This window comes from Vigna angularis, chromosome 5 (genome assembly GCF_016808095.1).
Source record: "Vigna angularis cultivar LongXiaoDou No.4 chromosome 5, ASM1680809v1, whole genome shotgun sequence".
Classification (NCBI taxonomy): domain Eukaryota; kingdom Viridiplantae; phylum Streptophyta; class Magnoliopsida; order Fabales; family Fabaceae; genus Vigna; species Vigna angularis.
In genome coordinates, this window is record NC_068974.1 from 37,364,940 (window position 1) to 37,378,551 (window position 13,612).

At 31.4% G+C, this 13,612-nt stretch overlaps 2 protein-coding genes across 2 annotated transcripts; one reads left to right on the forward strand and one right to left on the reverse strand.

The window, feature by feature from the left end:
- The first annotated feature begins 3,110 nt into the window (after nt 1-3,110).
- On the forward strand, nt 3,111-3,921 carry LOC108340044 (uncharacterized). Its single transcript, XM_017577270.2, has 2 exons — nt 3,111-3,295; nt 3,384-3,921. The coding sequence occupies exons 1-2, from the start codon at nt 3,224-3,226 to the stop codon at nt 3,651-3,653; spliced, it is 342 nt and encodes a 113-aa protein (XP_017432759.1). The 5' UTR covers nt 3,111-3,223; the 3' UTR covers nt 3,654-3,921.
- A 7,300-nt stretch (nt 3,922-11,221) lies between these two features.
- LOC108339691 (BURP domain-containing protein BNM2A) lies at nt 11,222-12,580 on the reverse strand. The gene is made up of 2 exons (XM_017576877.2): nt 12,366-12,580; nt 11,222-12,284 (listed from the first exon to the last, which is right to left on the reverse strand). Exons 1-2 carry the CDS (start codon nt 12,417-12,419, stop codon nt 11,454-11,456), a joined length of 885 nt encoding a protein of 294 aa, XP_017432366.1. The 5' UTR covers nt 12,420-12,580; the 3' UTR covers nt 11,222-11,453.
- Between the last annotated feature and the right edge of the window lie 1,032 nt (nt 12,581-13,612).

The following is a 13,612-nucleotide window of genomic DNA, read 5'->3' on the forward strand; positions in this document are numbered from 1 at the left end:
TTACACTAATCTTACAATAAAAAAAATTAAATAATATCATTCATCCTCATATCTTTTTATATGTTTTTTAATTTTATCTTTATTTTGATAATTTAGTGTAATTAGGTCTTTTGTTTAGTATTATATTAACAACGTTAAAAAAAAATTATGTTAGTTTTTTGTAATATTTTTAAAAAAAATAAGTATTTATCACGTGTGAAATTGACTTTATATCATTGGACAAAGACAATATAATATCATAATACTATGTTTTACTGTCACGTTAAATATCATTGTTTTAGTTTCAATTTAACCAGACTATGATACATGATAAGTTTTATAATAATAAAACTCTGTTTTACAATAATAAAACTCGTACTTCTTTATTTGTCAAGAGATGAATATATAAATACATATATTATACAAATTAAGGAAAAGTTATGTCACTAAATATATTTCCAATTAGACTAAGAATAAAACTCGTACAAGTATAATCCTATCATACTTTTACAAATAACAGAAGAAATTAAATAAATCAATTATGTAAACTTTTTTTATGAATTTAAATCAATTTATAAAATGTTTGACTTTTTTTATAAATTTATATATAGGGTTAAGAAACAAAAATAGTTATCTCCACTAAAAGTTTTAATTAGTAAGTTTGTAGCTTTATCCAAATTAATTAAGAGTGAGATTTCATAAACTAATATGAGCAATGAGGACTCTAGTTCTCTTCTCCAACTCTCATTCCATTCTTGTTCTGTGCCATATATATAGATACGTCTCCGTATTCCTTTGCTCTGAAAATTTAACATTATTATATCAAAATCACATGATCTAGGGTTTTGACCCCAAATAAGGCACTGATATTTCCCAATATATTTGTGTGTTTGTGATGGGAGAAGATAGATATTGCTAAACTTTGTTTAAGCAATAATTATGGAAAAGCACTTGCCAAATGGGTTGCTTCTAAGGTTAATTATCTCTCCCCTTAAATATTTTTTAATGAGTTGAAAAATGAACATTGTTTAATCAGAGTGACGTACGCAACTTTTGGTGCCATAAATAACTTTCAGGATAGTCAATGGCAATTTAATTTTCGGTGATGAAATAGCATCAGATTTTTGAAAGAAAAACAAATAAAAATAGCACATTAATTAATTAAGAATTTGAACGAATTGAAAGTCCATTGGGAAAATTATATGTTACAGAGACAAGTAGGCGTTCTGATGCAGAAATTAAGTTGACTTTGGCATCCAGATAGATCACAACGCATCCATCACAGGACACAAGAAAACAGAAGCTAATATTCACAAAAAATAGTGCTTAATTACATGCCACGCATCAACCTATAGGAAGCAAAATAAAGTTTTTATTCCATTTCTTTATAGGCATCATAATCATTTTTTTAAGTGATGCACATTCAAGTTGACTTTCAAGAAAATGCCAACCGAGCATTTATCTGGGCTTTTGTCTTCTTCTCAATGAATCTAATGGGAAAACCCTACTTCAAACAGTCTCATATATTTAACAAAACTATTGTATAAAAGTGCTTTTTATTTACAAAGTTTCTTATTAACGAAAAGTGAAAAAAATATAAAAAAAGAAAGGGTGTATAATTAGAGCATGTTCATTACGAACTTTACAGTTGATATGTGTGAAATACCTATCGAAATTTTCGTATCAGATGACTGATATTATTTAAAACTGAAGCTAGAATAAAACAAAAATTTCCTTTCTTTAAATGATTTGATAAATCTTCTAACAGCCTTGAATATGACCATCTTTCGTGAGAGTAACATACATTTGCTTGGAATACAGAAAAAATAAAGTTATAATAATTATACTGATTTGAACCTTTGAACGACAAGCTTCTTCTTAAATGTTTTTCTTCATTTTTTACATCCATGGTGGTTATGAAATTTCCAAGATATACCTTTTTGTTGTAGAAAAGAAGAATATATATATATATAAAGCTATTTGTGGCAACACTGCCAATTAAAAACTGATAAACCAATATTCAAAGTTTTTGGTATGTCAGCATGACGAGTAACCCTTTACACCTCAAAATATGTACAATTTTGATATATGAGGCTTGGTTCATCGAATGCACAAGGACTTGTTCTAGTTTTACCTCTATAGTTTTATGTTAACTTGGATTATCAGAATGAAACTTCTGATTAGACAAATACCAAGAACACCTTATACCAGTAGGATGCATGAAAAAACAGCTTTTTACTGCAAAATTTACTCATCAAATATCAGCGTCTGAATTATATAAACGTGTCAAAAATAGGATTTTTAAATGACTAACTTTATACACAGGTCACAGTCATGACTACTAATTCCAAAGTCAATCCAATATTTGAACATATAATACAGAATTTGTGTACAAATGGTTGTGATGTTGCTTATTTTGCATGTTTATTGTAATGTTCACACAAAGCCTTTGCAATTGTGCAGCTGAAGGAAAGAAGGGAATTTGTTTTACAAAATTTTTTATTTTAATAGTAATTATGTTATTGATATGAAATATTTCTTATACGTAATTAAGTTAACTATATATGTATATATATATGTACTGATATATACTTTTCCTACCAACCAACTCAATGAAGATCTTTATCTCTCACATGTTTTACTTAAATGAAGTTGAAATGATTACCAGAAATATAATATAGCAATAGCGAAGAAGTGCCGTGACTTCTGCAAACTTATGCTGTGGAGTAGAGAAGCACTTCCACCGACCCTTTAAAGTTGGCTAATAATGATCACATCTAGTTCCATTATCTGAACATAATATATAATTATCTTTATCTTTCACCATTTTTTTATTTTCTTCTAAACACACATCTCAAAAAACACACCAAACTAAAGTAGACAACTTTCTGTTGTCCCATTTTGAATTCTGATATACATTTTTGTTTCCTGAACTTGCATTAGTGGACTATCATTACTTTAGAATAAAAAATTAGTGTAACTCAAATTTACTAAAGGTAGAAGGAAAACTGAGCAGAAACTATTGAAACTTAAATGCACGCACTTAAATGATGAATGTAGAAGTTGTAAAGGGTTGTGATTCTCAACCACTCTTTTTTTTCTTTTTCTTTTTGAGAAAGCATAGCCTTGTATTTACTCTTCCTATTTTTAAGTTTTTCACACACATAATACATTTCTTTGAGGGTCACTTCTGGCCTATAAAAGGGATGTTCAGAGACTGAAAATCCTAGCCTTCACAAACTTAATGAGAACTTCGTATCTTAGCAAAAAAATGAAGTCTAACTTTGCTTTTTTAGTAATATTCTCTCTTCTCCTGGTAAGCTTTTATGAGAGTTTATGCTATCTTATTATCTCAAACCTCTTTTATGATCATGTGTTGTTTAATGATGATCTTTCTGTTTTAGGTTGTAAACCTCAGCTATGCAAGAAAATACATGGGAGACTATTGGAAGAACATGATGAATGGCCAACCTATGCCTGAAGCAATCAAAGATCTCCTTGTTCAAGATCCACAAGAATCAGATGCAGCTGCAGTGAAGGATCATTTTATCCGGGACTTTGATATAAGACCTAATATCATATTATATCACACGCATGATATGTCCAGAAAGCAGAAGCAGCATGCCATGGCCAAGAAAATAGAAGAGCTTCAAGAACCAGGAAGACATGGCTGAACAAACCAGCATAAAAGCTCAAATCATTTGCTCATGGTTAGAGAAGGAAGACACACGTATCTCTACATAGTACATGACCCATGAACATCATGGTCTTTAGTATCTTGTAGAGTTATTCATGTTTCTAAATCTAAACCACTCTTTCTGTTGAACACTTGAACCCTTTATTAATACATGTATCTTTATGGCTATCCTTTTTTAGCTGCATATATCTGTGTCCTGCAGAACTTTTATAATCAATAGACATGATGCTTCTTTGGGCCTGTCATGATTACTCATCAGTATTCATATTTATATATAAAAAAAGAATATGTTAAGTCTTCAGAAAGATGTATACTTTTGATCATTAATTCTGATAATATTATCAATTTTACATATTTCCATCTCAGAGTTTCAAAGGAAAGAAAGCATATTAATTTCAGATCAAGATTTTATGAGAGGATGCAATTTATTCTTCCATGTGGATGAAGGAAAGATGATATATGTGCTGTGCTGCTAATTTTCCTGTGAAATGAATCTTCTCTCTTGGTTCCTTTCTCTCCTCAAACCAGTTAACTATTTAGCAAAACACTTAATTTATTTCCCTTGACAACTTGTTGTACTTCTCAAGCTGGTTTAGAATATATATATATATATATATATATATATATATATATATATATATATATATATGATTGCACTCATCTAAGAAAATGTTGATTTGTAAATACTATTAACTGTTGATGGTATTACAAAACAAAGAAATTTGTATAATAATGTAAGCAAAACGTGTTGTTGTTTTATATTTTGGGGCCCAGTGGAATCGGCGGTACGGTTTGTGTACTTGCAGAAACTTAAAGCCAACAATACACACAATTAGTTTCTGTTTTATCTTTTTAAGGTTTATTTGGGGTTGAATCAGTTTTTTTCTGAGAGTTACTCACTCCACTACCACCGGCTCCTCACCGCACCTCCCCATTCCCTTTTTGTCCTTTAATAATTTCAATCTTCTTCTTCTATATTGTGATTTTTGTTTACGGAAAGTATGGTGGTGATGTGTAAGGTTATTGTAGTGTGTTTGATCGGATCTCGACATGTACAATCTGACATGCTCATCAAATTTAAAATAACACTTATTGTTGCTTCTTTAAATTTCATTCTGCAATTATTTCTATTTTAATTAATTTTTTTTAAGGAAAAGAATGATCTAATAAATAGTTAGATACAATGGGTGCAAACTGACGAGGTAGCCATTGATTCTTTCAACAATTCTGGAAAGATAAAGGGTTAAAATATCTAGTACTTAGTTGTTTTTCATGTGACCCTAAATCTGGTTACAGTGCAATTAAATCAACCAAACCCAATTAATTCCAAAATGCCTATTTTCCTTTGCAAAGAACACTGATCTTTTCTTTTCCCCCCAAATCCTTGGCTCTCTTTCGCGGCCAAAAACAAAACCCAGTTGAGGGCTCTTCAGTCTCACGTTCTCTTCTTCTCTTTCGTCTTGATCCTCCATCTCGCACAAGGAAGGTGGTCTCGCGGTGGCCTCGTGGGAGCAAAGATGAAGATGCGACTGAAGCGCAACGAAGGCGCCACGACGAAGGTTTCTTCTCTCCATTCTGATTCGCGACATAAGGAGAAAGCTTCTACCTTCTCCTTCTTTCTCTGATTTCGATTGGGTTTTAGGGCTTCCTGTTTTCGCATGAGTGGTTTGGTTTTCTTCATTGGGTTGTTGTCTGGTTGATTGTTCTCTGAAGGAGGGATGAGGGAAACGTGTCGTTCTCGTTCTTGCAACGATTTGGAGTTCATATTTCATCTTGGAGGTTTGACTTCTGGTTTCCGATTCATGTATATCCTATTCTTCAATATTTTCTGGGAATGATTTTAATGCTCTACTAGCAAAATAGACCTAAATAAATTAGGTTTAATAGGTTCCGATATATTTGGGGGTTCTTTTCAATTGGGTCTTTCAATTTTGGAAGTGATGAATTAGGTTCCTAATTTGATCAATTTGATTCAATAATAGCATTTTCGTTAAATGCAGTTAACGACGTTAACTTTTTTAAACTGAGGCATGCAGGTGGCACCGTTTGAGCTGTATAGGTGGATTTTTAACATTTTTAATTGAAAAATATATTAATAAATGAAAATATAATTAGAAATTATTAAACCTATTAAATTATGTTAAACAATTAATAATATATAATTAGAAATATCTCGTTGTGTGGAAACCACCTTCTCCACTTCCCCTTCCTCTTCCTCACCTTCTCCTCTCTTTGGAAAATTTTCTTCTCACCCTCCCCCACCCAACTCCAATCTCGTTGTTGGAACTGATTGACGTTTCTGGTTTCTCTTTGTGCTCCAAGATTGTCAAAATCAGGTTTGATTTTGGTTTCAATTTTGATTGCTGATTAAAATCGTGTTCTCTCATGCAGAGAAGGGTTTGAGTGGTCAACATTGCATGGAGTCCGAGAACACAAACCCCATTTTTCTGTATGGTGAAAAACTGAAGCTTGATGAGCGGTTTTGTTGTTCTGTGTGGTGTAGGTATGGAGGCCGAAGAGAGGAACCAAAAAGGGTGCAAGGGCTCAAGGTTCCAGAGTTTTTCTTGCAGTGGGGGCACAGGAAGCGACTGAGATGTGTGAGGGTGGATTTCTCTGCAAAATTAGAACCACCCTTTTCATGAATGGTGATACCCATAGCTACAAAATTGGATTTCTCTGCAAAATTAGAACCACCCTTTTCTTTGTGTTCAGTTTCAATCGGCGTGGCCGGGGGTTGCTCATCCCAATTCTTTCTCGCACTCTTGGACCCAACCAGCGCATCGGAGACCTTCGAGATCCCGGCGACAATGGTGGCCATCTTTTTCTTCGCAGCGGAGTCCACCACCACCGGCGATACCTTGAGCCCGCTGGACAACCTCCTCCCAAGAGAAAGCGCGCCCGCTGCGGACTAGGTGACGACTACTGTTGGTGTTGTTTTGTTGGAATGTCTGACCGTGGTTTGAGAAAAATAAAAATAATATGATTATAATGGAAAAGAAGAAGAAGGTGAGGAAGGTTTGAAGTCAGAAGGGGATTTGGAAGAGGAAGAATGAGGTTTCCACAGTAGAGCTCGTGAAGCGTGGGGAGGTTTCCAAGCTCCGGAGGGATGTTTCCCGTGAGCTCGTTGTTGGAGACGGCGAGGTACTGGAGGTGCTGCCAGGTGCCATATTTGGGAGGAATCTGGGTAGAGAAATTATTAAACATATTAAATTATGTTAAACAATTAATATATTTAACAATTAAAAATGTTAAAAATCCACCTATACAGTGCCACCTGGATGCCTCAGCTTAAAAAAGTTAACGTCGTTAACTGCATTTAACAAAATGCTATTATTGAATTAAATTAGGGACCTAATTGATCACCCAATTGAAACGAACCCGCAAATATAGGGATCTCCGAACCTATTAAACCAATAAATTAAGGAGAACAAAAATTAAAAAAAGTTCAATTTCAAGCGCCAATCTTCACAGCAAACGCACCCTCACCAACAAAGCACCACCACCGCACTACCAACGCAGCACAAACACACAAGCAAAAATGAAAAAGAAAAAAGGAATGAAGTGGAAACGGATATGGAGAATGGTTGGGGGAAAACGAATATGGAGAATGGTAGGAGAAAAACGGATATGGAAGAAAGAGAGAACATAAGAGTTGGGGGTGGACTGCGACTGTTAGTTAAAACGAGAGGCAGGGAATTAGGGTTTTCATATAAAAGTAAAAAAAAAGTAAATGTTTAAAGTAAAATGGGTAATTTTGTAATTAACTTTTTTTTGGAGAGGTGTAGGGAGCTGTAGGAGTGGTGGAGGGAGTAGCTCTCTTTTTTTCTAGCTTGAAACAGATAATTTTGTTTGGATCCAAGCCCATTGGGCTTCACTGTGGATAGCCCATATTGATTGGAAGGATTCTTCAACCAGAAAGCTCACTCTGTTGTTGTCCATGTTCCTTCACACACTATTATCTCTCTAAAACTAAATAATTATCCATATATAAATTCTTATTACAATCAATAAATTCTAAAACTAAAGAATTATCCATATGTAAAACATTTTCTTTTTATTTTTTATATCTGTGTTCTTTCTTTTCCTTTTTTTCTCTTCTTCAAGTTCTCATTTTTCTTTTCTTTAAACTCATCAATAAAATATTTGTTATATGCACATTTGTTATATTTAAACTGATAAGTAATTTTAGCACTTGACATAAGTCAAAAATAAAAATTAAAAATAACTTAATATCAAAAGTCGAAGCTCTTGAAAAAATAGAGAGTATTTTGATATTTAATTTGGAAAAACATATATTGACATCAAACTAATAAAAAACTGAGTGATAAGTCATCTGGTTAATTGTTAAAGTTTACTCCCATAAAATCAAATTTGAGTTTTTACATTTTACGACTCCAAAATAAATTTAATAAAAAAAACCCAATTTTCTATCAAAATTCATATATCTCTATTAAAATATAATTATATTCTTTTATAGAAGAAAAATATACAAGTCCTCTAAATATTGCATAATTTTTCATTAACACTACAATTAACTCCTAGTACGCTACTTATTATAGTTTATGTGAAACTTAAAAAGAATATCTTAAAATAATTTGAAATATTTAAATAAAATAAATCTGAAATTACATTAAAATATACGAAAATGAGTTTAATACCAACATTTTATTCCTAGCCATACAAGCTTTATCTATTAATTAAAAAAATGTCTTGATAATGCCAATACAATTATATATATATATATATATATATATATATATATATATATATATATATATATATATATATATATGTATGTATGTATGTATGTATATATTGAAAGGTGACAGAGTGGAAAGTGGTAGATAGGGCACGCTGTACACACAAAAAAAAAAGTAACTTGTCAAAAAAAATCATATATCGTTGGGAGTTGTCACGTGCTCTACATCAACCCTTCTCAGTCTGAATGTTCCTCAGTTTCCGAAAGAAAATTTTGTAAATGTTATTTCTTAATTACACTATAAGGAAATGATTCATAGTTTAATAAGAAGAAAGAACAAAATGCTGCATATAAAAGCTTGCACCGAAGTGTTTTCCTTTTGAAAGCAGATGTTAACACCTAATTAAGTTTGTGCTTGATTTAAATTCATAAAATCATATCAAAATATAATATAAATCATTAAAAATTAATTTGAATTAAACACTGAAAGTCAATTTAATTAAAAACATCTTAAAAAGTAGGTACAAATAACAAAGTGAAAAGCAGCATGATTTTCCCAATACTTTTGGTGATTACAATGTTGTGTTTAAGCATAGGTTGAAGATCTGGCATTGGGTTTGTTTGTTGGCTTGAAAGTGTGTCTTCAGCTGCCATTCATATATCTCAAAATCTTTAGCTGACTGTCAAAGCTCAACCATTATATGAAGGCCTTCTCAACCACTTTAGCTGATACATCTTTCTCATATTCAGATAAATACCAAGCCAATCTTGCCCATTCTTCCACCCTATCATATGTGAAGTAACCCTATTTAATGTTTCTTGCTCAAATGAGTATTCCATCTACACTTACACATTGCTCAATTTTAATGTGTGGATGAGATGCTCATTTGGGCAAGCAATGTTAAAGAGTGGAAGATAATCATCATCAACACAACAATCACTTCTTTTATCTTTACTACTATATTCTATTTTCATATATTTTCAAAAATCTTATATCTCTCTTCTTTAATCTATTTATTCATATCTCTCCTCCTTAATCTATTTATCTATATATATATTTCAAAATAAAATCGTCATAGATTCATCAAATACTAAAATATGATTACTTCAAAGTGTTTGAAAAGTTCTATGAATTTTACTAAAATGTGTCATCTTTAGGTTTCTTTGATTCATTTCTAAGACTCTATTATTCCTTCAAACTTCAATGAGGCTTTACGTTAAAAATTGCTTACTTTTGCTGTTACTTTGTTTAGAAAGAGAAGAGCTTTTTGCGGGTGAGAAGAAGAGAGTGAGATGTGCATTATGGAGATGCAAGTGAAAGCCAGCGAGTAAAGACAACATTACAGCTAGAGCAGAGTACAGATTCAACAATGTTGCATGTATTCATGTCAGTCTTTCTATTTTAGATCTAACAATTATTACAGGATAAGACTGACAAAATAAATTCTTGACAGAGAAAATATCAAATGGATACATCATATAAATTGTAAGAAATTTAAAAAAAAAAACATAAAAGAATACAAGACATTCAATTATAAATAGAGGTAAGTCTTTTATTTTATAATTATATATAAGAATATGTGAAAATCATAAAATCAAGATTCTCTATTATTTCATAACTTTAGAAGCATAAAATTGCTCGAAAGTTACTATTATGATCAACCATTAATCTTATCTGAAAAGTGAATATTAGGAGGAGAGTCTATGTGGTTGGTTAATCATAATAATTTTTCGTGTAAAAAATCAATTTAAAAATTAACAGGTGCAAATTTAAATTTTACAAATAATTTTCTTCCGTATTTTAAATTCACAAGTAAATTATTAAAAACAAAATTTCAACCAAATTTTCCTGTAAAATTAAATTTTTTTACTAATATTTTTATAAGAAATTCCACAAGAACTCTTTTATAATAAACTTTTAAAAGCATGTAACTGTTATTCTATGTCTAGCATTATTATATACAAAATATTAAATATCTATAAAAAATGTAAAACAGTAATCAGAAAAGATAATAAAAAGACACATGTCATTTTCTTAGCAAATCATGTAAAATGATCTCAAATCCCAATAACAAAATTCAGCCATTTAAGACAAAAATTCATTACGTGTAAGTTTAAAAACTGACACGTGTCCCACTTTTTTTTATAAATTGTTTTTATTTTCCTTCAAACCCACTCTGTTTAAAAACAATTTTTTATAATAAATTATGTGTCGCTGGATATGTATATTTAAAATTGATCGATCATATGTTAAAAAAACATTTTTTTTTCATACATTTGTTAGGTTAATATTTCTCTGTTCATTCGTTATCTGGCTTTCTCTTTTTTTTCTTTCATTTCATTTTTATGTTTTTTTATCTGTGGTTTTTTTTGTTTCCCTAATATTTGATTGTATTCATTTTCTTTTGTTAAGGACATCTTTGGTTTGTCTAATTTTGCATTGTTGTTCTTCTTTTTGCTTTGAAATGGTGCTATTGTAAAAGGTAATATTTCCGATTTTGTTTGCTTCAAATATATGTTTTTCTTTTTAGTCAGTTGTTGACTTTTTTTGTGCTTATTTTTTTTTCTTCAAGGACTGTTACCTTTGTTGTTAAAGTTAAGTTTATATAAATTAAATTGGGGTGATTTATACAATAAAAATTTTTTGGTATAAATTTTTTCATCCAATTTGAAAGTCTGAAAGTTTTTCTAACCACACAAGAGCTGTATTATTCAAATTGCCCAATCAATCATTCGGTCACACTTCCACGTGACAAAGAAGAAGAATTATTAATCGATAACATAATTCTAATTTATAAAACTAATTATAATCTTTTCTCTTATTTTCATAAAAAAAAAAGACTGTATAACTCAGTATATTATATAGTTTATTAAGTAGTAATATTTTTTCCACGACTTATTAGACTCATAGGTCCTTAGAAGTTTAGTAGTTGTACAAGCCTGAACCTCTTGTTCATAAGAAGTAGACAATTTACACATACCCATAACAAGTTTTGTATTAACTAGTACCTCCAGACACAGTACTTATTGTAGCAAGCAGACATCAGAAACAACGTACGTAAGCACAACACAATCACATCACATGGTTGAAAGACCGTGCTGTTCAACTTTGGGAACCAAGATGAGATTATCTGCTGGGAAAAAGTGGCACACAGAAGTGGTTCCTGGTTCAACCTTCAGAACTTGAAATGAAACATGACCATGACCCCAATGGGAGGTATCCATGTGACAAACAACCATAGCTTCCACCCTATCCCCGTTTTCACCACCAAGTGCCACCTTATACATCTTGTTCTCACTCTCTTGGCTGTGACAGTAGAAAACAGCATAAGGGTAAGGCATGGTGTGGCAAGCCACCATCTTGGAAGCTGGGATCTCTACTATGTTTTCGAAAGTGTAGTTTTGGAAAGTGACACTGGATTTGGTTTGGTGGGAGGTGGTGAAAACTTGAAGTTCGTGTGTGAGGCCAAGAATGGTTTGAGAAAAGTCAAGCATGGATTCTAAAGAGGTGGCGCAGAACTTTACCTCTCCTTTGATGGCTTTACTCTCACATTCCCTCAGGGTGTCTTCCATGGCTTTGGCTTGGGGAGAGTTTGCAGAAAAAGAGAACACTTTTAGGAGGTTTGGGAGTTCTTTCAATGAGAAAGGGAGTGACTCAGCTTCTTCTCTCGGCCATAACTTCGGGGAGGTTGCAGGGTCCCTCTTCGGAAAATAAACTGCCATTGTTTTTCCAATCTTCAAATCTTCCAAGGTGAGGAACACCATCACAGAAGGGTTCATGTGATCCGTGTGGGAATGAACATGTGCATGTTCATGTTCTGTGTGCACTGTTTCATGATTCTCATCAGAGATTGCTTCCAAGATTTTGTTTTCTGTTCCACTTCCAACCAATTCCCTGGCTCTAGAACACTGCACAAAAGTTCAACAAAGAATACTGGTTAGATTGGAATGAAACGAAATCTCAAGGAAGATATTGGCATAATAATGTACCGTGATTATCAGTAGAAGAAGAAAGATGATCCACGGCTTATATTTTTCGCCCATGTTTCTGCTTGCATGCACTGAACACTATCTTCAACTTTGCCTACGATAACAAAACCACCGTCCTATAGTGGCTTGAAACAGATCCTGTAAAGAATTGCTCACGGACCAATCATATTACACTCGATACATGTTTTCATTTACCTCGTTTTCCCATACTTTTCATAACATTAATAATAAATAATAATTAATAAAAACATATTCATAGCCACCAAAAGGTACCCTAACACCTAATATACATGTAGAGAAAAAATAAAAATATTTTAATTAATATATGTATATGTTATACTCTCTTCGAATGTGATAGGAGATGAATCCATAGACATGTTTCCTAATTTTGTAAATAACTATTTCTTACACAAAATATTGTTTTTATTAGTCGATAAAGTATAACTTTTTTCATTGGCTTGAAACTAAAAGAATTACATAAACACAAAGTGAATAAAAATGTTATTTGTTTTTATAATTTAGTACGGTGATATAAGGGAATTTTTATTGTCTTTTACAGCATTAACAATGGTTGCGCAAATACTTTTTTAATTTGTAATCTTATAGTGTAATATAAATTTAAGAATAGTGATTATTTTAAAATTAAGATGACTAATGAAAAAATGCTTAACTTTATTTTTTGTATGTTCTGATTGATTCATACATTTATGTTGTTTATATACAAACAAAATAAGCAGTCTCACCACATAAAAATTTGGTTAAACAAATTAGTTAATCTAAATAATCGTCTGTAAAGATAATCTTGACGAACAAATACATAAATGATCAATATTAAATCAAAAGTGATATCATTATTAAATAATGATATATTTTGCTATTATTGGGAAATCACACCTACTACCATTTCCTATAAAAGAAGGTACAATTATTGAGCAATTAACAATATAATTTTTATTTATTAATTAATTTAAAATTTTGTTTATTATTTATGAGTAATATTTTTAGTTGAATATTTGGATGAAAGAATTTAGGTCCGTGACTCATAACCTGCATGTTATCTTTGTAAGTAGTATTTGGGCAGGTATGAACTTATTTTCGAGCAAAATTCTCTACACTATTTGGAGGGTAGATGGGTTTAGCTAGCAAATAATAAATAGATTCAACTCAAATATATTTGGATAAAATATATTAAATAAAAAATAATAATTAATGAGATTTTGATTTGTTCTAAGACTATTTCATATTAG

Bases quoted from the DNA above. Each gene is read 5' to 3' on its own strand.
- LOC108340044 (XM_017577270.2), top strand. From the start codon at position 3,224: ATGAGAACTTCGTATCTTAGCAAAAAAATGAAGTCTAACTTTGCTTTT. The intron at 3,296-3,383 runs GTAAGCTTTTAT...TTTCTGTTTTAG, and splicing joins TAATATTCTCTCTTCTCCTG to GTTGTAAACCTCAGCTATGC.
- LOC108339691 (XM_017576877.2), bottom strand. From the start codon at position 12,419: ATGGGCGAAAAATATAAGCCGTGGATCATCTTTCTTCTTCTACTGATA. The intron at 12,285-12,365 runs GTACATTATTAT...ACTTTTGTGCAG, and splicing joins TTCTTCTACTGATAATCACG to TGTTCTAGAGCCAGGGAATT.